A 25964-nucleotide genomic window follows, 5' to 3' on the forward strand; every position below is an offset into this window, starting at 1 on the left:
TTCCTCTAAGAAACAATCCTTGAACTTGGAGAGAAATGCTTGTTGTGAGGGATTAATAGGTGTAGTCTCCATGGTTGTAACCTTGTTAACCAACACCATGTAAGATTTCTCCCTCTTACGCAAATCTCTCTTAGCATGGGTATGGCTAAGTAATGGGCTAGCAGCTAATCTCCTCCTTCATTTGACCCCTAGACATAAACCATTACCATATTTGCTAATCCACATTGTATGTGTATCATAGTCAATCTGAGGGTTATATTGATGTCTCTAAGGCATACCTAGTATGATATTATCCCATGCAAAGGTGCTACTAGGAAATCCCTTTTCTCCTTATAAGGTTTGATGCATAGATCTACATCTTTCACTACCTTAGTGCAATTATACTTTGTGTTAGTGAAAAAAGATTTAACCTTATAGTGTCTTGTGTGCCCTTGGGCTATTAGGAGATGGGCTCCATGTCTATAGATCATGACCACCTCCTTGCTGCCCCTAAAGCACCCTATTTTCCCCGTTGATTTGTGCATTGTTGGCCCTTGATGTGTGTGCATTGATGGCCCTTATGTGCCTAGGGTTGGAAAATCCATGGCACGCTAGCTGGGGCTACCTCCTCTATGTCCTCTGCACACCCAAGGCCCACCCTCTTCCCCTTTGCTACCTCATGTGGCTTCCTTTCCATCACTAAAATCTTCATCTTTGCCTTCTAGTCGACCTCTACTGAGAGGTCCCAATCAAGAAATACCTTGCTTATGGTAGATTCCTAGGCTTCTAGCCACTTTTTTTACTGTCACCCAGGGATGTGAGAGCAATTATGATAAAAGCAAGACCTTCCTCGCACTTAGGAGCTATTGTCCAACCTATACAAGGGCATTTTTTTAACCCTCACACTCTAATCCTTGCACATCCACATGAGGGATTTATCCTTTTCTTTCTTCCCTAAACATCCATGTGGAGAAACCATGTATTTCTTGCCAACATAAGGGTACTATTATTCTCCATGCCTCGAGCTCTAGTACCAATTGTTAGATGTTGAGATATCGAGCTCATCTAGTGAGGCGGTTGAAAACTCTCTGGTTGAAATCTGGTTATTGCAGTGCAACAGTGCATTTTGGGAGTGCAAATAGTGTTTGCACATGTATTGTTGACATTAGGTGTATGTACATATACTTTGGTCAGATCTGCTGACCTACGGGTCGTGCTGAAGTACCGTTGTAGTAGTCACAAAAGATACTGTTGTGTTACAAGTTGCATATAGAGAAATTCTCTACTATTGTAGTTTTTTTATTGTTGCAAGAAAACATGTCTGATGGAATCAATTAGATTGTCAAAAGCTGGACAAGAACAACTTCTATGCCTGGAAGTTCAGAATGACCAATTTCCTACGGGTAAGGATTTTGGGACTATGTCGAAGGAAACAATGAGGAGCCTCCTTATTGTCTGAAGAGAATGCCACTCCATCAGATATAAAGGCATTCAAGGATTGGAATTAAGGTTCAAGGAAAGTCATGTATTGGCTTTCAATTAGTGTCACAGACATGATGATAGGACACATACAGGATGCCAACACTTTATCATTTGCATGGCAGAATCTTGTGCAAATGTTCTAGACTAACACAAAGGCAAGGAAATTTCAGCTAAAGAAAGAGCTACATACTATGGAAAAGAAAAGCATGTCTATCAATGAGTATACTTTAAAGATCAAGGGCATTGTTGAATCCTTTGGGTCCATCAATGTATCGGTGGAAGATGATTATTTGGTGAGTGTCTATTTGAATGGGCTTAGCAAAGAGTACAAGCCATTCAAGACCTCCATTACAGTCAGGGAGAATATTCCCAACTTTTAGGACTTAGTGTCTATGCTGATAAATAGAAGAAAAGTCACTAGGTTAGGACTCTTCTTCAAAAAGTAAGAACACATCGAAACATGCCTTTTACTCTACTTCAGGTAGAGGTAGAGGTAGAGGTAGAGGTAGAGGTAGAGGTAGAGGTTGTGGTCAAGGCCAAGGTGGTGGCCGATAAGGAAATTAGAATTTTGGACAACAATCGAATGATTCATGATAGTAATCATACACGTGTGGAAGAGGCCAATCTATAGGCAGGGGGAGCTAAAGAGGCCGAGGTGGTTTGGCAAAGAAATCAGAATGCAAATAGCATAGAGTGCTATTCATGGTATGATTCCTGAACAAAATTTTATAGGCATAAGATCGGATGTGTCTCACTTAAAGTGTTTGGGTGTATTGCATATGTGCATGTTCTTGATGAAGTGAGAACAAAGTTGGATCCAAAGGCAGAGAAATGCATCTTTATTGGTTATGCTACGGAGCAGAAAGGTTATGGATGTTATAACCCTACCACTAGTGAGATGCGAGTAAGCAGAGATGTTCTCTTTGACGAGATGAGTAGCTGGTATGCACCAGCAGCAGTGAACGCAACATAAGATGTAGATGCAAGAAGTGTTGATGCTACACCACATGTAGAGAAGCAATCATCACAGGTGCTTAGTGGACTTGGTGAGTCCCCTAAAAGTGGATCCAATGTTAGCGCATGGTCAGGCAGGTTGAGGATAGATGTAGGTACACATGTATCATGCAGAGGGAAGAAAAAGTTAGATCAATCTTTTATGCCTGATCTGTCAGAAGGTCAGTCATATGTGGATGGTGACTCTAGCGGCTCTCAGCAAAGCTTGGCATCCTATCTGTGGTTACTCCTAGTGTAAGGAGAACGAAGGCTATTTTGAGAACACCTGACAGCAGTGATCCAAGTGTATACATGTCTATGAGGGTTAGGTACCCTGTTGGATAGGTTAAGATATGATGGATATATAGCCCATCATTATGCTTACATAGTTAAAGCAATAAACTGAAGCTGGAAAATTCTAGAACTTAGATGGACTCAGTTAGTGGCCTCCCTCACCTATAAATAGACCCTCATTCTTTTGTATTCTCATCTGTGAGAGCTAGACCATGCCAGTATTACATTAAAATAAGCATATTTTCTATTCTCCCTTAAAAATCCTCTCCTTTTGGAGAGATTCGAGATTTTCTCTCTCTTCAACAATCCTTGGAGCTTTCCTCTCAACACACAAAACCAATTGATTGGTTGGGGGCTTCCTTCTAAGAGAAAGAAGCAAGAAAAATCAAGAGGTAAGATGTAATTCCATGGTTTTCTTTAATATACTCAATGATTTCACTTCTCAACCCCTCTCAAGCTTGATAAGTATTCAAATGAATTGTTTTTCAATGCAAATTAAGCTCTCTATAAGAATTCTAATGATTAATCACAGAAAGTTTATATTTATGCTTAATTAGGATGTTTTTTATGTATATCTTTCTCTCCCCAAAAGAATGGTCATTCCTATGAATAATTCTTATTCAAATGGATGCTTTTCATTGATAAATTCTCAATTCAAAAATCAAACTCTATGCTAGTTAAGCTAGAGGTTAGAAAATGGTTTTTTAATGCTTTTATGCTAATAAAGTTATAGTAAACTTATGATTTAATTCCATAAATTGGATTTAGGTCTAATGATAGTTAATCTATCATAATTGTATTATAAAGTCTTATTCTCTCCATAAATATTAAAAATTATCAGCGGAGCTATGGTAAAATTTTTAGAAATGAATACATAACTCATTTTTTATGCATAATGTGAAAAGAGGACTTCCTACCATATTCTTGGATTACTTATCCTATGATAAAAGAATAATTTTCATTACATTCATGGAAAACTAATTTTTAGTATTTATGCATAAATGATTAATTAGAGAAATGAGAAATTTTTGGTATTTCTATTTTTATGCAAAAAGAGAAATTCCCATGATAATGGAGATCCATGTTATTAAGTAGAAAAAGAGAAAAATTAATATATTAAAATAATAATTATTTTTATTTAAATTTAAAGAGAAATTTTAGATAAATTTATTTTTTATACATGAGAAAATTTAAATGATAAAAGAGGAATTCCCATGACATTTAGAATTCAATCATTTAAATGGTAAAAGTAAAATTCTTGGCATATTTGAATTAATGGATATTTTTATTTAATTTAAAAAGAAATTTTAGATATATTTATTTTATGATAAAAGAGGACTTTCCATGACAATTGGAATCCAATCATTAAATGAGAAAAAGAGAATTTTAAGCTTATTCAAAAAAATGTATATTGGTATTTAGTTAAAAGAATAAATTTTATGGTATTTAAGTAGAGAAAGAATTGAATTAATTTTTGGTGACAAAAGAGGAATTTTCACAAAGATATAACTAAACCAAATGATTTTGGTTAGACCACGACTATGAGAGGTCAGCAAACTACTTGTCCATCTCTCGATGTGAATCAAGCAAAAAATCTCGTACCGATTCCAATTATTAATACAAAGAATAGACTACCGTTGAATTAACTAGTTTTTCCTTGACCGAAATCACCAAGAATCTAGTTAGATAGCCAGTCAAATGATAGGTAGATTACCCTCATGAGAGATCAAGGATTCTCATTATGAAATTGGGGATTAAGGAAAAAGGGTTTTGTGAAACCAATCTTAAACTAGGAATTTTAATTGCATAGAACCTCTGTTTTCTTTTAAAGGACTATTTACGCCAGAATGCTGGAGGAAACATTTAGTATGTGTTTAATCTAAGAAGAGGCTCGTTTGTAACAACTGGCGGGGAGTCGTCAAGGGACGTTGCGCAGCAAAGCCTGCCGAGGTCTTGACTAGCCTCGGTACGGTTAAAATGGTGCGCTTCCAGTACGATGGGGAGGACCGACGAAGCGGTCCCTGAGTGAAGTGCTAGGACACCTAAGTAAGATCCTAGAGGATTCTGACCAGGTGATGCACGGGCTCGTGGTTGCTAGGACACCCATGCTGTGAGATCCTATCCCCACCGCGTAATGGATTCAGGGTACTAGCAACGGAAGTAGCACTTCTTGCGCGGGGCAGGGTCCCACACTTGGGGCCTCGTCCACGGATATCCAGACAAGAGACTAATCCATCGGTTTATCCAAAATCGAACCCGAAAAAACTTCCTTTACCCGGAAAGCACGGGCGATTCCTCCAGGAATAACTTTTACTCTAACGTAGTCAAGACCATTTCCGATCAAGCTGATCCGACTGCATCTATAAAGATACTTGGTCAGATCAAGGAAGAAACTTGCACTTGGATCATTGGGATCGACGCTTTTTTTTCCATCAAGAGGCACAGCTGTTGATTCGTATCCATAGAACAATTACTATCCGGGATTTACTTTATCTATCATAGTAACAGAAATTGAGTCTCGGTTTACGGATCCATCAATCCAGCCTAACCCCATCCGATCCCATGGGTTAGCCAACCGCCCAACCACTGTAGTGATGGGATCCAATTTGGAATTTGGTTAGGTTTTGTCCCAGGTACCAAGGAAAAGAGTTCCAAGGCCCCCAAGCCGGAAGTTCATGCAACATAAAACTAGCCGGAAGTTCATGCAACATAAAACTAGCCACACCACTTACACACCCAATATGAAACTGCCTTTTTCTTAGCATCAGCTAACTTTAAAACAATCCTTTAATGAAACCATAGTACCACTGATCACAATCTTCCAAATTATCTGGTTGATTCTTAATTTCCCATCATCAGAGTATCTATGGCATCATTGGCAACTAGAACGCTCACTACCTGTCCACTCAGGGGCCTTTTCAATAGTTCCTAGCCCATAATACTCGGCAATATAATCACTTATAAAAATCAAGATAGACTCTCGTTGAAGATCAGCAAGATCAGCCAACAGATCCATAAAAAGAGCCATGGACTCATCCATTGAAGACCAGCAAGGTCAATCAACCAGATCCATGCCCGGTTTCAGAAAACAACTCTTACTCCTTGTTCCAATATCTTCCTCGACGCACGCGTGGGTATCCTAGGCGACCCAGAGCCCGAGCACCGTATGGTCAGCACCCTCTAGGATCCTTCGCAGGTGACCTAGCGCTTCACTCATAGGCCGCTTCCTTGGTCCCTCATCCACCGTACCGGAAGCTCACCATTTTAATCGAACTGAGGCTGGTCAAGACCTCAGCCGACTTTGCTACACGAGACGTCCTCCATTGACTCTCCGTCACAGCAGTTGCAACTTTATCAGTTAGGTCTCCACGACCTTAATCACAAGACAGTCAAAATGCTTTCCCAGCATTCTTGACATAAAACAGCCATTTACAAACAGCCATTTATAAACAGCATTTACAAATAGTTTACAAATACAGTTTCTATATTAACTCTCATTTTTTCACATTATCCCTCATTAATCCACATTACTTATTCCACATTCCATTTATATGTGTACTCATCCAATCACATCATTTTCCATCTCTTCACTTCAGATTCCTTCACATCACATATCATATATTCACATCCATATCCACATCCATACATCCACCTCCACATCCACATTCACATCCATACATCCACATCTACATGCTTACCTCCATTTTCACATCCTCATTTATATATCCACATTCATACATACACATCCATATCCACACCCATACATCCACATCCACATACATACATCCATTATCACGTCCTCATTCATACATCCACATCCACATACATACATACATCCACATCCACATTCCCATTCATATCTATACATCCACATCTACATCCACATCTACATCCACATCTACATCCACATTCCCATTCATATCTATACATCCACATCTACATCCACATACATACATACATCCACATCCACATTCCACATTCCCATACATATCTATACATCCACATCTACATCCACATACATACATACATCCACATCTACATCCACATACATACATACATCCACATCCACATTCCACATTCACATCTATACATCCACATCCACATTCACATTCACATCCATACATCTACATCTACATGCATACATCCACCTCCACATTCACATCCACATCTATACATCTACATCTACATGCATACATCCACATCTCCATGCATCCATCCACATCTCCATGCATACATCCATTATCATGTCCTCATTCATACATCCACATCCACATACATACATACATCCACATCCACATTCCTATTCACATCTATACATCCACATTCCACATTCACATCTATACATCCACATCTACATCCACATTCACATACATCCACATCCACATTCCCATTCACATCTATACATCCACATCTACATCCACATACATACATACATCCACATCCACATTCCACATTCCCATGTATACATCCACATCTACATCCACATTCACATACATCTACATCCACATTCCCATTCACATCTACATCCACATTCACATCTATGCATATACATCTTCATGCATACATCCTTTCACATTCATACATCCACACTCCCATCTCCACATCCACGCATCCACATACATACATCCATTTTCACATTCCCATTCATATAACCCCATATGCCTTCACATCTAATTTTTTACATCACATCCATTCTCGCCTTACCTCATCCCATACACATCTTATCACATCTTAATTCATCTTATCACCTCCTAACTTATTTCATAAGCATCTTATCACCTCTTATCACATCTTATACACCTCTTATCATATCCTATCACATCTCATATCTATTTATAGAATACAAGAGAATTCTTATATTTGATATAAGATTTCTTTACACATTTATTTATGCATAAATTCTATTTAAGGAGATTAATACTTTCGAAGTAAAAATCAATCTTTTATGCATCTTCCTATGCATAAATTCATTTTAAATGAAAATGACACTTTTGAATTAAATTTCAATCTTTTATGCATTTTCCTATGCATAAATTCAATTTAGATGAGAATTAAAAATCAATCTTTTATGCATCTTCTTATGCATAAATTCAATTTGGTAGGAATTACACTTTTAGAATAAAAGAATTTCTCTTATGCATAAAATCCATTTATGATGAAAAATCACACTTTTAGTACAAAAAGAATATCTTTTATGCATACCTCTATGCATGAAATCCAATATGATAAAAGTAACACTTTTACAATAAAATAATCAACTTTTATGCATACCTCTATGCATGAAATTCAATTATGATAAAAGTAACACTTTTATATTAAAATAATAATCTTTTATGCATACCTTTATGCATGAAATCTAATTATGATAAAAGTAACACTTTTATGTTAAAATAATAATCTTTTATGCATACCTCTATGCATGAAAATCAATTATGCATAATATAAAAATCAATTTCTCTAGGATTACAATGAATATCTTTCAATTAATCTAGGATGATAATTCCTAGAATATGGTAGTCCTCTTTTTATGCTTTGAATGAAATTATTTTATGCGTAATTTTTATAAAAATTTTGCCATAGCTCCGCTGCTATGACTGATAAATCTCAATTTTTCTAAGGGATAAAGCTTATCATTAAGGAAATAATTAGAATGATCCCTAATTGGATCATTAATCCATAATGGATTGAATCATCAATATTCATGAAATACATAAACTAAAAGCATAGAAAAAAGCCATTAATTTGGCCTCAAGCATAGATTAATCTTGGATTAAGAAAAAGCTTTATGAAAAGCTTCATTTGGATTGAGAATGGGTCATGAGTATGACCATTTCTTGAGTGAGAGAAATTACATAAAAACCATTTGAATTAAGCATAAATGGAAATTTATGTAATTCTTAACTATCATTAATCAATTAACTTCAATAGCATTCATCAAATTATGTAACTCTTCACTACCATTCATCAATTAACTTTAATAGCATTCAAAAACCATTCCAATTAAGCTTCTCATGCTTGAGAGAGGTTGAGAAGAGAGAAGCATTGAGAAATTATAGAAAAGATCAAAATTCACCATTTACCTTACAAATTGCTTGATTCTTTGTTCACGGTAGAGGCCCCCAACCAATCAATTGGTTAAGTATGTTGATGGAGCCACCAATGGGGATTGAAGAAAGAGGGAAGCTCCAATTTCTTCAATTTGGAGAGAATTTTAGAGAATAGTAGAAATTAGCATTATTTCAGTATAACTCTAGTATAGTAAAATTCTTCTCCTTTTTTTCAAAGGACTCATGCTCTATTTATCAGAGAGGGAAGCTCTAACCAAAGCTAACTGAATTTTAGAATTTTTTAAATTCAGTTTGGTTGAATTTGGACTAGATTTAGACCTAGTTTGGTTACTTTTTGATTCGGTTTGGTTCCATTTTGATTTGGTTTGGTTCAAGAGAGAGGAGAGATAAAAATATCACATTATTTTTGAGTTTAAAACTCATTCAAGCATGTGAAATATGCACCTCCTCTTTAAAGAACTCCCCTTCCTTACATATGTGTCAAAATGGAATCATTATACCCAAAATATCTCATATTTTTAATATTGCTCATAGTTTTTTACTAATAAACCTTGTACATTTTCAACTCTTCTCTTGTGTGAGCATTTACTCATTTTTGGATACCCAAAATATCTCATATTTTTAATATTACTCATAGTTTTTTACTAATAAACCTTGTACATTTTCAACTCTTCATCTTATGTGAGCATTTACTCCTTTTTGGATACCCAAAATATCTCATATTTTTAATATTGCTCATAGTTTTTTACTAATAAACCTTGTACATTTTCAACTCTTCATCTTATGTAAGTATTTACTTATTTTTGGGTATCTTCTTTTACAAATTGGATTTATCTCCTCCCTACACATGGATTGATGCTATTGGCCCATAGGAACCTTAATTGGACCATAATCCAAAATTTTTTGAAAATCTAGACCCTTAGGCTAAGGTCCTTTATACCCATTTCCAATAAATTCCAATTGCACATTGGAAAGTTTTTTTTGAATTTCTGATTCAGGGAAATTCATTTTAATAATATGAGAAATTTTTCTATCTAAAAATATTCAAAATCTGAATATTCTCTCTCTATGTCAAAATAGGCAGAGACAAGATCTTTTATATTTCTGAAGAGGGGATTGATTACAGGGGAAGATGCTGGATATCTTGAGAGGCTGGGGAGGAATCTTACATTCTCTCCCACTTGAAAAATGTGAGATGCCCTCATCTCGCAAACTGGGGGTAATTTCACAAGATGCATGAATATGAGACTGAGAGAAAATTTTTAATTAAGATTAACCACCAAGAAAAGTCTCAAAGAGAGCAAGACTCAAGACAAGAACAAAGATTTCAACTTTATTCATTCTTGGAACATAAACAGTAAAGATAGAAGAACTCTTTACACTTCCATAAGCCCGTCCATCATATGGTCACAAAAGCAGCACTCACAAGCTGCGCACGTATAAGGTAACTCATCTATGGGAATAATTGGGCTGGTTATTGCCGCACCTATCTCACTGGTATGAGGTGATCTAACAAAAGGACCTCTGAGAGGCAAGCCAAAAACGGAGTAAAGGCATATCTTCTGATGAGGAAGAAAACACGCCAGTAAGTAGACCCGCTCAGAAAACCCAATATGCCTTGATCTCATCACGCAATAGTATCGGGGACCCAAACCCAAAGCTTCAATAACCATAGCCAAGCGGACATTGTTACGAAAGTGCTGCTGACCCCATGGTATTACCCTAGTTATGTCTTGATAGGTCCGCCATTTGATCTGAGCTACATAAGTTCCCAAGTGAGGGAAAAGTGAGCGCTCATACAGTTCTATAAAATCCTTCTTCACAGACTCACTTGCATCTTGAAGGTGAGAAATCATCATGGATAAAACCAATTCCTGCTGCCAAGCCATAAAGGAGATTAAGAAAGAAAGGAGATCGATGGAAGTAAGATTACTGCGAGCGACAAGTAAGAGTTGCGACTTATATAAAGAAGGAACTAGCGTAACCTAGAAGCCACCAGGGTTTCTTGCCACTGAAGTTTTACCATCTCTCCATGATTTGGGTTTGGCACAAAGTTCTATAGAAGGCATTAAGAACTTTGAGATGAGGAGATAAAAGAAGTTCGTAGGCTAAGTCACCTACTTTCTTTGGTCCACAATATCTGGGGGATAATTTCTTATACTTCCTAAGAGATAAAGAACTTCTTTTGGGCCGTACTCGAATGAAGACCAAAACCGGGTCTTTCTTTTTTAAACAGAATCTTTCTTTTATTTTAGAGAGGGAATAATTATAAGATTAGAAAGGGAGGTTCTTACTCCTGCATACCTCGAAGGCTGGGGAGGAATCTTACACATGCGTGCGTCGAGGAAGGTTCGGATGGACTAAAAAGAATGACTTTTGTGAATCAAATTTTGATATTGGATCTCATTGGTTGGCCAGCTGGTCTTCAACGGAGAGTCTAGATGACATATTTTGTAATACAATGGACTTAGAATTTTGGAGGATGATGATCAGTAATATTATGATTTTCATTGAAGGATTATTTTAAAGACATCCGATTCTGTTATAATGGCAATTTCATATTGGGTGTGTACATGGTATGCCTACCTTAATTTTTGCATGAAACGTTGGCTAAGGAACCTAGGAACTCTTTTCTTTGGTACCCGAGCAAAACATAACCAAATCCTTATAAAGGAATCCCACCAATATAGTGGTCGGTGGGAGGTTGGCTAACCCATAGGCTGGATCGGGTGATTCTTGGGATACCATTAAGTTACGATTAGTTACATTAGTTAGATTGTCTTGAGAAGACCCTTGTTCTGTGGGAGGGAATCAGCGAGACTGTGCCTCATTAAAGGAGGAAACAAGCGGTGATTCTATGAACCAAGTGCAAGTCTCTTCTTTGATCTGACCATTTGACTTCAGGTTCGATCGGATCAGTTTGAATAGTTAAGACTTTGACCCGTTAGATTAATTCTCCCGTTGGAAGATTTTTCCTGGAGGAATCGCCCATGCCTTTCGGGCGAGGGAAGTTTTTTTGGGTTTGGTTATTTCGGAGGAACCGCTGGACTAGTCTCTTGTCCCTCCAGACATCCGTGGGCGAGGCCCCGAGTGTAAATCCCTTGAAAAGATGCAGGGAAGAAAAGAGCTTGAGCTCTTCCAAGCACACACACACACTCACAAAACCCTAATAGAGAACACACAAGGTGAGAGGCTCAAAATCTTCTTCTTCTTCACTCAACACTCAACACACCATATACAAGATAAGAGTACACACAATATGAAAGGTACTCAACCAAATACATACAAGGGTTCTCTTTAGTGTGAACCCAACTAAATGAGCTAGCGCTATAACTATGCCAGTCTCTAGAATGGCCGTCACACAGCCTATCATCCCACTAGCGCATATCACCCAAGATCTCACCAACCATGCCAGTGTGTAAGTGTGGGGCCTATCCCCCATGCGGGTCATCAGTGTCCACACCGCCTCACTAGACGAGCTCGATATCTCAACACTCCCCCTCGAGCTCAACTCCATCTCATGTACACCAAGTGAAGCTCTGAATCTGCGGAGCTTCTCTGTACCCAATGCTTTGGTGAAGATGTCAGCTACCTGATCCTGTGTGCTGCTGACATAAACAAGTTCAAGGTCTCCTGCCAAGACCTTCTCTCTAACAAAATGGTAGTGGACCTCTATATGCTTCGTGCTAATGTTGTCACAAAAAATGACTTGTCTATCCACACTGATAGACCCAAATCTGCAAGTAGCTTTCTCAACCAAGCTACCTCACATGCTGCCATAGCAACTCCTCTGTACTCGGCCTCTGTACTGGATAGAGCAACCATAGGCTTCTTCTTGCTACTCCAAGTAACAGCAGCACTCCCCAAAGAAAACATGAAGCCACTAGCAGATCTTCTATCTGAGATACTACCAGCCCAATCAGCATCTGTGTACCCATATACACATATCTATGTCCCAATCTCATAAAATAGTCCCAATCTCATAAAATAGTCCACAATGCAAAGTAGACCTCACATACCTCAGTATGCGTCTCAATGCATCCAAATGTGGTTTCCGTGGAACCTACATAAATTGACTCACCAATCCAACAGCATAGCTCAAATCTAGTCTGGTGATCATCATGTAGATCAAGCTTCCTACTATGCGCCTATACATAGTAGGATCCTCCAGGATCTCTCCTGAATCTGCACTCAACTTGCCATTCTGATCCAATGGCATGGAAATAGGCTTACAGCCTGTCATACCATACTTGGACAACATGTCCAAGCCATACTGTCTCTACAGTAATCCAATACCATGTGGTGACCTAATCACCTCAATGCCCAAGAAATATCTGAGCTCACCTAGATCCTTCATCTCAAACTTCTGTCTAAGCAAGATCTTTACATCAAAGATCTCTGCATCATGATCCCCCGTAATGATCAAGTCATCTACATAGATGACAACAAGCACAACCCCTCTATCACCATGTCTCACATATAGCGAGAAATCTGCATTGGCTACATGAAAGCCAATAGTGATAAGATATTCAGAGATCTTGTCAGACCATGCTCTTGGTGCTTGTTTTAAGCCATACAAGGCTTTCTTCAACCTGCAAACATGCTCGGGGTGACTCACATCCTCATAACCAGGTGGCTGCAACATATACACCTCTTCTTGCAAATCCCCATGCAAGAATGCATTCTTTACATCCATCTGATGTAAAGACCATTGCTTTTATGCAGCCACTGCTATCACAACTCTCATGGATGCCATCTTGGTAACTGGGCTGAAAGTTTTCTCATAATCAATGCCATATGTCTGCGCATACACTTTGGCTACCAATCTAGCCTTATACCTGTTTATGCTTCCATCACTGTTATGTTTAACTTTGTACACCCACTTGCATCCAATGGCTTTCTTGCCTTCAGGCAATTGCACTAAATCCCAAGTTTCATTTCCATATAGTGCATCCATCTCCTCATCCATAGCTTTCTCCCAACACACATTTCCAACAGCCTCATCAATGCATGTGGGCTCTACAACCTGCACAACCTTATATGCATAGTGATGTGCCACATAACCATCATAGGTAAACCTCTGCACAGGGTTTTTCACTCTCCCAGATGTTCCAGCTTTTCATTCATGGCTTCCATAGCCTTCTTTACACCAGGTGTTCTCATAGCTGGGATCCCAAGCTCCTCATCAAGGCTCATATCTGAGCCACTAGACTCTCCATCAACATGAGAATGCCCTGCAGAAATGTCAAGCATACCAAGGGGCTCAACCACTTTCTCTTTTCCTTTACATGATGTACTAATCACATTTGCAGGACTGGTATTATGACGCAGCCTGCCACTCCATGGTCTATCAATAGACCCACTAGATGAGGACTCTCCTAGTCCACTCAAAGACTGTGATTGTTGTTGACCTGCATTCTGTGCAACCACACTTCCAATCACATCAGCCCCAACAGCTTCTTTTTGAGTAGCATACCAGCTGCTCATCTCATCAAAGACAACACCCCTGCTTACCCTCAACTCACATGTAGCAGGGTTATAACACCTGTATCCCTTTTGCTCAAGGGAATACCCACCAATAAACACACATTTTTTAGCTTTTAGATCCAGCTTCGTTCTTCTCAGCTCATGTGAGATCCCTGTTCCCACCGAGCAACGGATTCGGGTTACTAGCAACAACGGAAGTAGCACTTCTCGCGCAGGACAGGGGTCCCACACTCGGGGCCTCGCCCACGGATATCCGGACAAGAGACTAATCCGTCGGTTTGACCAAAACCGAAACCGAAAAAACTTCCTTTACCCGGAAAGCACGGGCGATTCCACCAGGATAAATCTTTACTCTAACATAGTCAAGATCATTACTGATCAAACTGATCTGACTGCACCTTTAACGGTACTTGGTCAAATCAAGGAAGAACTTGCGCTTGGATCATTGGGATCAACGCTTTTTTCCCCATCAAGAGGCACAGCCGTTGATTCCTATCCATAGAACAATTTCTATCCGGGATTTACTTTATCTATCGTAATAACAGAATTTTTGAGTCTTGATTTACGGATCCATCAGTCCAGCCTAACCCCATCCGATCCCATGGGTTAGCCAACCGCCCAACCACTGTAGTGATGGGATCCAATTTGGAATCTGGTTAGGTTTTGTCCCGGGTACCAAGGAAAAGAGTTCCAAGGCCCCCTAGCCGGAAGTTCATGCAAACATAAAACTAGCCACACCACTTACACACCCAATATGAAAATTGCCTTTTTCTTAGCATCAGCTAACTTTAAAACAATCCTTTAATGAAACCATAGTACCACTGATCACAATCTTCCAATTTATCCAGTTGATTCATAATTTCCCATCATTCCTTCATCAGAGTATCTATGGCATCATTGGCAACTAGAACGCTCACCACCTGTCCACACAGGGGCCTTTTCAATAGTTCCTAGCCCATAATACTCGGCAATATAATCACTTATAAAAATCAAGATGGACTCTCGTTGAAGATCAGCAAGATCAACCAACAGATCCATATAAAGAGCCATGGACTCATCCATTGAAGACCAGCAAGGTCAATCAACCAGATCCATGCCCGGTTTCACAAACAACTCTTACTCCTTGTTCCAATATCTTCCACGACGCACGTGTGGGTATCTTCGGCGACCCAGAGCCCGAGCACCGTATGGTCAGCACCCTCTAGGATCCTTCGCAGGTGACCTAGCGCTTCACTCATAGGCCGCTTCCTTGGTCCCTCATCCACCGTACCGGAAGCTCACCATTTAAATCGAACCGAGGCTGGTCAAGACCTCGGTCGACCTTGCTACGCGAGACGTCCTCCATTGACTCTCCGTCAGCAGTTGCAACTTTATCAGTTAGGTCTCCATGACCTTAAACACAAGACGGTCAAAATGCTTCCCCAGCATTCTTGACATAAAACAGCCATTTACAAACAGCATTTACAAACAGTTTACAAATACAATTTCTATATTAACTCTCATTTTTCCACATTATCCCTCATTAATCCACATTACTTATTCCACATTCCATTTATATGTGTACTCATCCAATCACATCATTTTTCATCTCTTCACTTCAGATTCCTTCACATCACATATCATATATTCACATCCATATCCACATCCATACATCCACATCCACATCCACATTCACATTTACATGCTTACCTCCATTTTCACATCCTCATTTATACATCCACATCCCATATCCACATTCATACATACACATCCATATCCACATCCATAAATCCACATCCACATGCATACATCCACTATCACGTCCTCATTCATACATCCACATCCACATCCACATCCATATACATACATACATCCACATCCACATTCTCATTCACATCTATACATCCACATCTACATCCACATACATACATACATCCACATCCACATTCCACATTCACATCTATACATCCACATCTACATCCACATTCACATACATCCACATCCACATCTACATCCACATTCACATACATCCACATCCACATTTCCATTCACATCTATACATCCACATCTACATCCACATACATACATACATCCACATCCACATCCACATACATACATACATCCACATCCACTTTCCACATTCACATCTATACATCCACATCTACATCCACATTCACATACATCCATATCCACATTTTTATTCACATCTATACATCCACCTCTACATCCACATACATACATACATCCATATCCACATTCCACATTCACATCTATACAACCACATCTACATCCACATTCACATCTATGCATATACATCTTCATGCATACATCCATTTTCACATTCATACATCCACACTCCCATCTCCACATCCACACATCCACATACATACATCCATTTCCACATTCCCATTCATATAACCCCATATGCCTTCACATCTAATCTTTTACATCACATCCATTCTTGCCCTATCATCACAACCCATATACATCTTATCCTATCACATACACTTCTTACCTCATCTCATACACATCTTATCACATCTTAATTCATCTTATTACCTCTTATCACATCTTATACACCTCTTATCACATCCTATCACATCTCATTTCTATTTATAGAATACAAGAGAACTCTTATATTTGATATAAGATTTCTTTATACATTTATTTATGCATAAATTCCATTTAAGAAGATTAATACTTTCGAAGTAAAAATCAATCTTTTTTTGCATCTTCCTATGCATAAATTCATTTTAAATGAAAATGATACTTTTGAATTAAAATTCAATCTTTTATGCATCTTCCTATGCATAAATTCAATTTAGATGAGAATGACACTTTTGAATCAATCTTTTATGCATCTTCCTATGCATAAATTCAATTTGGTAGGAATTACACTTTTAGAATAAAAGAATTTCTCTTATGCATGTAATTTATGCATAAAATCCATTTATGAGGAAAATCACACTTTTAGTATAAAAAGAATATCTTTTATGCATACCTATATGCATGAAATCCAATATGATAAGAGTAACACTCTTACAATAAAATAATCAACTTTTATGCATACCTCTATGCATGAAATTCAATTATGATAAAAGTCACACTTTTATAATAAAATAATCGACTTTTATGCATACCTCTATGCATGAAATCCAATATGATAAAAGTAACACTTTTGATATAAAAAAATTATCCTTTATGCATACTTCTATGCATGAAAATTAAAAATGATAAAAGTAACACTTTTAATATAAAAAAATTATCCTTTATGCACACTTCTATGCATGAAAATTAAAAATGATAAAAGTAACACTTTTGATATAAAAAATTTATCCTTTATGCATACTTCTATGCATGAAAATAAAATGGATAAAAATAACACTTTTGATATAAAAATTTACCCATTATGCATACTTCTATGCATGAAAATAAAAATGGTAAAAGTAACACTTTTGATATAAAAATTTAACCATTATGCATACTTCTATGCATGAAATTAAAAATGGTAAAAATAATACTTTTGATATAAAAATTTATCCATTATGCATACTTCTATGCATGAAATAAAAATGGTAAAAATAACACTTTTGATATAAAAACTTATCCTTTATGCATGATATTAAAATTTAATTTCTCCATGATTATAATGAAATTCTTTCAATTAATCTAGGATGATAATTCCTAGAATATGGTAGGAAGTCCTCTTTTTATGCTTTGAATGAAATTATTTTATGCATAATTTTTATAAAAATTTTGCCATAGCTCCGCTGCTATGACTGATAAATCTTAATTTTTCTAAGGGATAATGCTTATCATTAAGAAAATAATTAAAATAATCTCTAATTGGATTATCAATCCATAATGGATTGAATCATTAATATACATAAACTAAAAGCATAGAAAAAAGCCATTAGTTTGGCCTCAAGCATAGCTTAATCTTGGGTTAAGGAAAAGCTTTATGAAAAGCTTGATTTGGATTGAGAACGGTTCATGAGTATGACCATTTCTTGAGTGAGAGAGAGAATTTACATAAAAATCATTAGAATTTAAACATAAATGAAAATTAACTTCAATAGCATTATGTAACTCTTCACTACTATTCAAACTTCAATAGTATTAAAAAAAAACCATACCAATTAAACTTCTCAAGCTTGAGAGGGGTTGAGAAGAGAGAAACATTGAGAAATTATAGAAAGATCAATATTCACTAATTACCTTACAACTTGCTTGATTCTTTGTTCACAGTAGAGGCCCCCAACCAATCAATTGGTTAAGTATGTTGATGGAGCCACTAATGGGGATTGAAGAAAGAGGGAAGCTCCAAAAACTAGTGAATTATTAAATGAATTCACAGTTCTTGGCTTAGGTGGAGTAGAGTAACGATGCATAAACACTATATATTTTTCAACAAGGGTGAGGCTTCTATTTATAGGAAAAATTGAGCTCCTAACCAAACAAGCTGATTCTAGAATTTTCTAAATCAGTTTGGTCAATATTTGACCATTTTTAGGTCAGTTAAGCTAACTTTTTGGAACTAGACTTGAATGAGGAGAGAGGAGAGAGGAGAGATGAAATATCTCAATTTTTATGAGTTTAAAACTCATTCAAGCATGTGAAATATGCACCTCCTTTAAAGAACTCCTCTTCCTTACATATGTGTCATAATGGAATCATTTTAATATTGCTCATAGTTTTTTTACTAATAATCCTTGTACATTTTCAACTCTTCATCTTATGTGAAATATGCACCTCCTTTAAAGAATTCCCCTTCCTTACATATGTCATATTTTTAATATTGCTCATAGTTTTTTACTAATAAACCTTGTACATTTTCAACTCTTCATCTTATGTGAAATATGCACCTCCTTTAAAGAATTCCCCTTCCTTACATATGTCATATTTTTAATATTGCTCATAGTTTTTTACTAATAAACCTTGTACATTTTCAACTCTTCATCTTATGTGAAAGGGACTCCCCTTCCTTACATATGTGTCATAATAAAATCATTATACCCAAAATATCTCATATTTTTAATATTGCACATAGTTTTTTTACTAATAAACCTTGTACATTTTCAACTCTTCACCTCATGTGAGCATTTACTCATTTTTGGGTATTTTCTTTTTACAAGTTGGATTTATCTCCTCCCTACACATGGATTGATGCTATTGGTCCATAGGAACCTTAATTGGACCATAGTCTAAAGATTTCTGAAAATCTAGACCCTTAGGCTAAGGTTCTTTATATCTATTTTCAATTAATTCCAATTGCACATTGAAAATTCTTTTTGAATTTCTGTTTCAGGGGAACTCATCTGAATTAGAAGAGATATTTTTCTATCCAAAAATATTCAAAATCTGAATATTCTCTCTCTAGAATATTTTTCTCTCTCTAGGCTAAAACAGATAGAAACAAGGTCTTTATATTTCTGAAGAGGGATTGATTACAGGGAAAGATACTAGACATCAAAAAGGGGGTGGGGGAGGAATCTTACAGCTCATCTGGCACATGCACATGCAATGCATCCAAAGACTTTCAGATGAGACAAATCAAGTTTTCTGCCAGTAAACCTCTCCTCTGGAGTTACATCATGTATGGCTGCAGTTGGAGTCCTGTTCATGATGTATACTACTGTAGAAACAGCCTCAGCCCAATAGCTATGCAGCATATTCTTCTCTTCCATCATGTATGGCTGGAGTTGGAGTCCTCTGGAGTTACATCATGTATGGCTGCAGTTGGAGTCCTGTTCATGATGTATACTACTGTAGAAACAGCCTCGGCCCAATAGCTATGCGGCATATTCTTCTCTTCCATCAATACTCGCGCAATCTCAGCAATGTGCCTGTTTTTCTGCTCAACAACTCCATTTTGCTGCGGAGTGTATCAGCATGTAAACTATCTCAGAATACCATTCTTCTTCAAAAATTCAGAGAACTCATTGGAGAAGTACTCTCCCCCTCCATCTGGCCTTAGGCACTTTACATATTTCCCTATTTGCTTTTCAACCAAAACTCTGAAATTCTGAAAGTGAGTGAGCACCTCACTCTTCTCCTTCATGAAATATACCCACACTTTCCTTGTGTGGTCATCAATGAATGTCACATAATACCTGTAGCCTCCCATAGACATGGTCTTTGTAGGACCCCATACATCTGAATGCACAACATCTAGTGCATTTCTGCTCACATATCTGTTACGTGAAAATACATGCTTTGTTTGTTTTCCAAATTGGCATGCTTCACATATTCTCTGCATACCTTCCACTTTAAATTTTGGTAGCCCTGTCACAATTCCTTTAGTCTGTTCATTCTCTGCACATTCACATGTCCAATTCTTTTATGCCAAATGTCTGTGTCTGCAACAATCCCTGAACCATTTGCAAACATCGCAGCACTCATTTCAGGCATGTCTACATTCAACGTAAACATTCTGCCCACTTTGTTGCCTTTTACAACTAACCTGCACTTGTCTTTAAAGTCTTCAACATAACAACTATCAGGGTTAAACCGAACCTGCAAACCCTGCTCAATCATCTGGCCAACTAAAACTAGATTCTTTGTTATGTTCAGAACGTGAAGTACATCTGCAAGGTACTTCACTTTGCCATCCTGCATAGACAATGGCACATCTCCAACATGGGCAATTGGATGAGCAGTGTCATCCCCTGTTTCCACAAAACCTGGTCATTCAAGGTTTTTCATCTCCTTGAACCACTCCCCATGACTTGTCATGTGGTTCGAAGAACCTGAATCCACATACCATACATCATCTTTTTGTGCTGCTTCAACATTTTCAGACATGGCATTCACGACATGCTGCATAACAAACAACCTTTCATTATCCTCATTGTTTCTACTTGAGGATGCATAGTTGTTCTGCTGCACTTTCCCATTTTGCATGTCAGCCTGCTTCTTATAACATTCTGCCTGCACTTTCCCATTTTGCATGTCAGCCTGCTTCTTATAACATTCTGCATGCACATGTCCAGGCTTACCACAATAAAAGCATTCACATGCATCATTATATTGCCTTTGCCAACTTCCATGTCCTCTTTGACTCCCCCTGCCTCTGAATTTGCCTCTTCCACCTGTGTGTTGTTGATGTTGTTGTTGTGTATTCTGGGACTGTTGTTGTTGCTACTACTGCTGACCATAATTCTGATTACCTGTTCGGCCACCTCCTTTGGCCACCTCCTTGACCACGTCCATGGCCTCCTCTACCTCGTCCTCTTCCTGAACTTGTGTAGAAAGCCTGTTGTTCTGAACTGTTTTTGTTTTGTGAAGACTGTTGGTCTTCACCCAAGCTCTTCTCTTCTATAATCAGCATAGACACCAAATCAGTAAAGTGGGGAATGTTTTCCCGAGTTTGAATAGACGTCTTGAATGCCTTGTATTGTGGCCCGAGACCACGTAGACAGACTTCCACCTTATCATCATCATCTACTGACACATCTACTGACACACCAATAGATGCAAGGGATTCCACAATACCCTTTATCTTCAATGCATAGTCATTCACAGAGATGCTCTTTTTCTCCACAGTATGAAGTTCATTCTTCAACTGTATCTTACGTGCCTTGGTATTTGTTTCATAGAGTTTTACCAAGGTGTCCCACGTCTCTTTGGGGGACTTGGCATCCTGAATGTGCCCAATCATGGTGTTCTATATACTAATGGAGAGCCAATACATAACTTTCCTGGCTCCTTGGTTCCAGTCTTTAAACTCTTTCACATCTACAGTAGTCAGATTTATGTCCGGTATCTCCGGTGCCTCTTCATGCTCACCTTTTATGTAGTCCCAATAGCCCTTTCCCATCAGGAAATTCATCAACTTGAACCTCCAAGCATGGAAGTTGTTCTTATCAAGCTTCTCTGCCACAATCTAGGTTATGCCATCATTTGACATCTTGCCAGACACACAAATTTACTAGAAACAGCACTCTGGTTTGTCCTGCACCACACACTGCTGTATTTCCTGCAGTGGTACTGTAGTACTCTCAAATGTCACAACAACCAGTGACTTCAATATGCATACATACACCCAATGGCAACTGTTGACCTCTTTGCAGCACCCACAATGTCTGCACAGCCAATCTGTCTTCCTACAGTTCTTAAAACAGAGTTCTGCAGAGAATCGATGACTTACCCGTAGTGCTCAAAATCGCCTGCTTTCTGAAAAATGGAGGTCAAGACGCACCCAATAGGACAGTATAGTTGGCCTATAGCTTTACTCCCGCGAAGAAAGCTCCTCAATCAGAGATTGTTTGTCGTCGGTGCCTCCCATAGAGCTCCCGACAAGGGTGTAGTCACCAACATAAATAGGGAAGAGTAGTTGAAGCTCTTACCCTCGTACCGCTTCCTGTGGTTCTCTTGCTTGCAGCTCAGCCCTTAGCATGAACCAGGCTGCTATGATACCATAAAAAGATGTAGGGGGGAAGAGAGCTTGAGCTCTTGCAAGTACACACACTCACAAAACCCTAATAGAGAACACACAAGGTGAGAGGCTCAAAATCTTCTTCTTCTTTACTCAACACTCAACACACCATATACAAGATAAGAGCACACAATATGAAAGATACTCAACCAAATACATACAAGGGTTCTCTATAGTGTGAACCCAACTAAATGAGCTGGCGCTATAACTATGCCAGTCTCTAGAATGGCTGTCACATAGCCTGTCATCCCACTAGCCGCATATCACCCAAGATTTCACCAACCATGCCAGTGGTGTAAGTGTGGGGCCTATCCCCCAGGCGGGTCATCAGTGTCCACCGCCTCACTAGACGAGCTCGATATCTCAACATCCCTGCCCTGCGTGAGAGGCTGACGCTGCTTCCGTGCCAACGCCTCGGATGGGGCACCGCGGAGGGGGTGGTCAAAAAGCGAGCCAAGAGCAGCGAGCACAAAGCAATGAGTAGAGCTCATGTTCTTGTGAAAGTGAGCAGGTAGGGGCATGGTATGATGTTAAGCGAGCATGAAATGTTAAAGAGAAGAGTGGAACCACAGTGCAATTCTGTAGCAATCAAACAAAGAAGACATGAAATGTTTTAAAATGACCATTGCAATAATTTTTTTTTCGAACCAATGGTGCAGATACAAAAAATCACTATTAAACCCATATTGCTTGGCTCGCTAAAAAGATATTGAATCTATAGTATTCACAATGTTGGAGAGCCATTAGCAAACAAAAGACAATAGACAGGAAAATTTATAAAATAACCAAAACATTTCCAAAACAAGTACTACGGTTCAGCTGGTATGACATGACCCCCATACATATTTCAACTAAAGTGGGTTGCAGGTTCCTAAAGCTATTGAGGATGACTTCTAATAGACTTAGTTAGCATGTCTTTTACAATTCTCTCAGAAATACAAACTTGATGAATATGCATATTGTTGTTCACATCCTGTCCAAGAATCATTAAAAACACAAAGTATATGTGCTTGCATGCAAGATATGGTCTTTTCTTGGCCACTCTATCTCTGAACTCCACACATGAACACATTGGATTCTTCTGAATAGTGACCTCTATCAGAGATGTGTCTTGGCTCCCATTGGTCAATGGATTAATACTAAATGTTTCCTTTACCCCTTCTATATGTATATGGCTGCCTACAACTTCTGCTTGCATATCTAAGGCTGCAGTGATTTGACCAAATGCAGCCTTTGAAATTCCTCGTCGATATGGAAATTGTTTCACCTCCTTGTTTGTCTCGCTAGTGCCTTTTGCAAGCTCCTTTTCTAGAAAAAACTCAAGAGGAATACCAATGTCATATCCTGCTCTAATAAGCTTGCAGGCTTCTTTCACTTGTAACTTGGTACCTTTAGCAATGGGCCAAACACAAGGGACATCCTCTGGTGGATGTAATATTGTCTTTGTAATTTTCCAAGTGTGCCTAACATCTGTATTACAAAAATAGCAATACTTCTCCTTTTTCCAGGAGGATAGTTGACAATCCCTCCAAAAACAAGGACTGACATCACCCCCTCGCAACCTTGAGCTACACTTTTTCCCTGATGCCCAATGGTTGCACTCAACTCGATTCACTGTTGGTATCCTCCGCAAGGCCCACTTTGTATCATGCACATCACTTTCAAGGCTCTCTAAAACTTTGCATTGCTCATCGACCTCTATTGCAGGCTCTAACCTCTCTCTTGTCACATAGTTAAACTCAGGCCTATGGCTAGAGTTGCCAAAGTTTTCTTCTGTCGAGTCGTGTAGTGGCCTTTTGGCTCGAATAGTTTTATTCTCACCCTTGAATTTTACCCTATTTGAAAACATAGGGGTCCCCGCCACTGCATCATCCACTGCTCGTGAGGTAGCTACCTATTGGGGATGGACTTGCTTTCTGTCGAGAAAGAGCTCTCTCAACCAAAAGCTCCAATGTAGGCCCACAACCTGTGTATTTTCCTTCCAAGAAAGCCAGTTGTCTGGCACATTGGAAGTAAGCATTGATTAGATCTGTCACACAAGCATCATAAAGACTAATCTTTTGCCTATACCCCTCCCCTGCCAACCAACTTGCATGCTTGGTCTCTAACATATTTGTCCTTGGGACAAGAGCATTGATAATAGGCTCTCCATCCTACAAGAGAGTGGTAGAAATTGATTAAAAACAATGCAGTGCACATAAGTAGGAGGCACACAATAATACAATGAATAATCTCTTACAAACATTACCTTTAAAATGAAATGACCCCATCGACTAACCCTATAGTGCCACCAACTCAACCAGCTAAGAAGCTTAGGGATGTTTCTATCAGATGCCTTGCCAGTTGCCCACCATGCTCGTATCCTGCGAAATTGTTGAAGGGCACTTTCTTTGTTTGGGGCAGTCCTCCACTTCTCACACATCTCCCTGTGCTTTTCTTGATGTGGGCTATAGATGTACCTCTGCGTGTGGACACGAAGGTTGTCTTCCCAATGCCATAAACATGACCTTTCCCTTTCAATCATCTCCTTTCCGTCGTTGAAGACACGTCTCACTGCATTCCAGTTAGCGCCAGCCTCATCCGCCATAAACCCAAAAAAATTTGCTACCTTCCCTGTGTGCTCCACCATTACCAAATTCATATTTTCCCAAAACATGACTTGAGCATCCTCATCCTCTTCTCTAAATTCACAAGTTGCTATTGTCAATAGCTCACCAATCCTGCATGCCACAAATGGAAATAGAGTTATATTAAAGACACAAATTAAGCAATGCTCTCTACCGCTTGTAACTTACATGTGGTCATAAACATGTGCTCCCATTGTATGCCATCCAGTATCCACTCGATGCACATGATCAAAGCAGACCCATGCTTGATTAAGATCCCCATTACCATCCTTGTCCATTCGCCGAACAATGTCAATCCCAGAACCAGGTCCAGTAGTAGACATCTTAAAGATAAAGCAACGCTCAGTAGTAGTGGTGGCTTGCAATGGAAATCGAGAACCATGGAAGAACTCAAAATGGCATGTTCTTTTTAGATTAAGAATGGCTTCATATACTTCACCCAGAGGCCGTGTTGTTTTTCGTGTTTGCATTACCATCTGCTTCACCCTGCATTCATAAAGCATACTTAGTGTATTAAAGATGATAATTGCATACCATTCTTTGCTAAATTGCACTTCCTACGTACTTTTTGACATTTATCAAACTTTGCAACTCTTGCGACATCTCCTGTAGCTCCCT

At 38.5% G+C, this 25964-nt stretch overlaps 1 protein-coding gene across 1 annotated transcript in view; it reads right to left on the reverse strand.

Annotated features, from left to right (window-relative positions):
• LOC147628950 (uncharacterized) overlaps positions 1-25740 on the reverse strand; it is a 40027-nt gene extending 14287 nt beyond the window's left edge. Inside the window, exons 1-2 of the mRNA XM_086812839.1 lie at positions 25515-25740; positions 25060-25439 (exon numbers count right to left, since the gene is read on the reverse strand). Coding sequence (XP_086668965.1) covers positions 25060-25439; positions 25515-25669 — 535 coding nt within the window. The 5' untranslated portion in view covers positions 25670-25740. The remainder of the gene's footprint in view (positions 1-25059; positions 25440-25514) is intronic.
• Between the last annotated feature and the right edge of the window lie 224 nt (positions 25741-25964).

Source organism: Cibotium barometz, chromosome 18, assembly GCF_041138505.1.
Source record: "Cibotium barometz isolate CiBa-2024 chromosome 18, ASM4113850v1, whole genome shotgun sequence".
In the NCBI taxonomy this organism is placed as follows: Eukaryota; Viridiplantae; Streptophyta; class Polypodiopsida; order Cyatheales; family Cibotiaceae; genus Cibotium; species Cibotium barometz.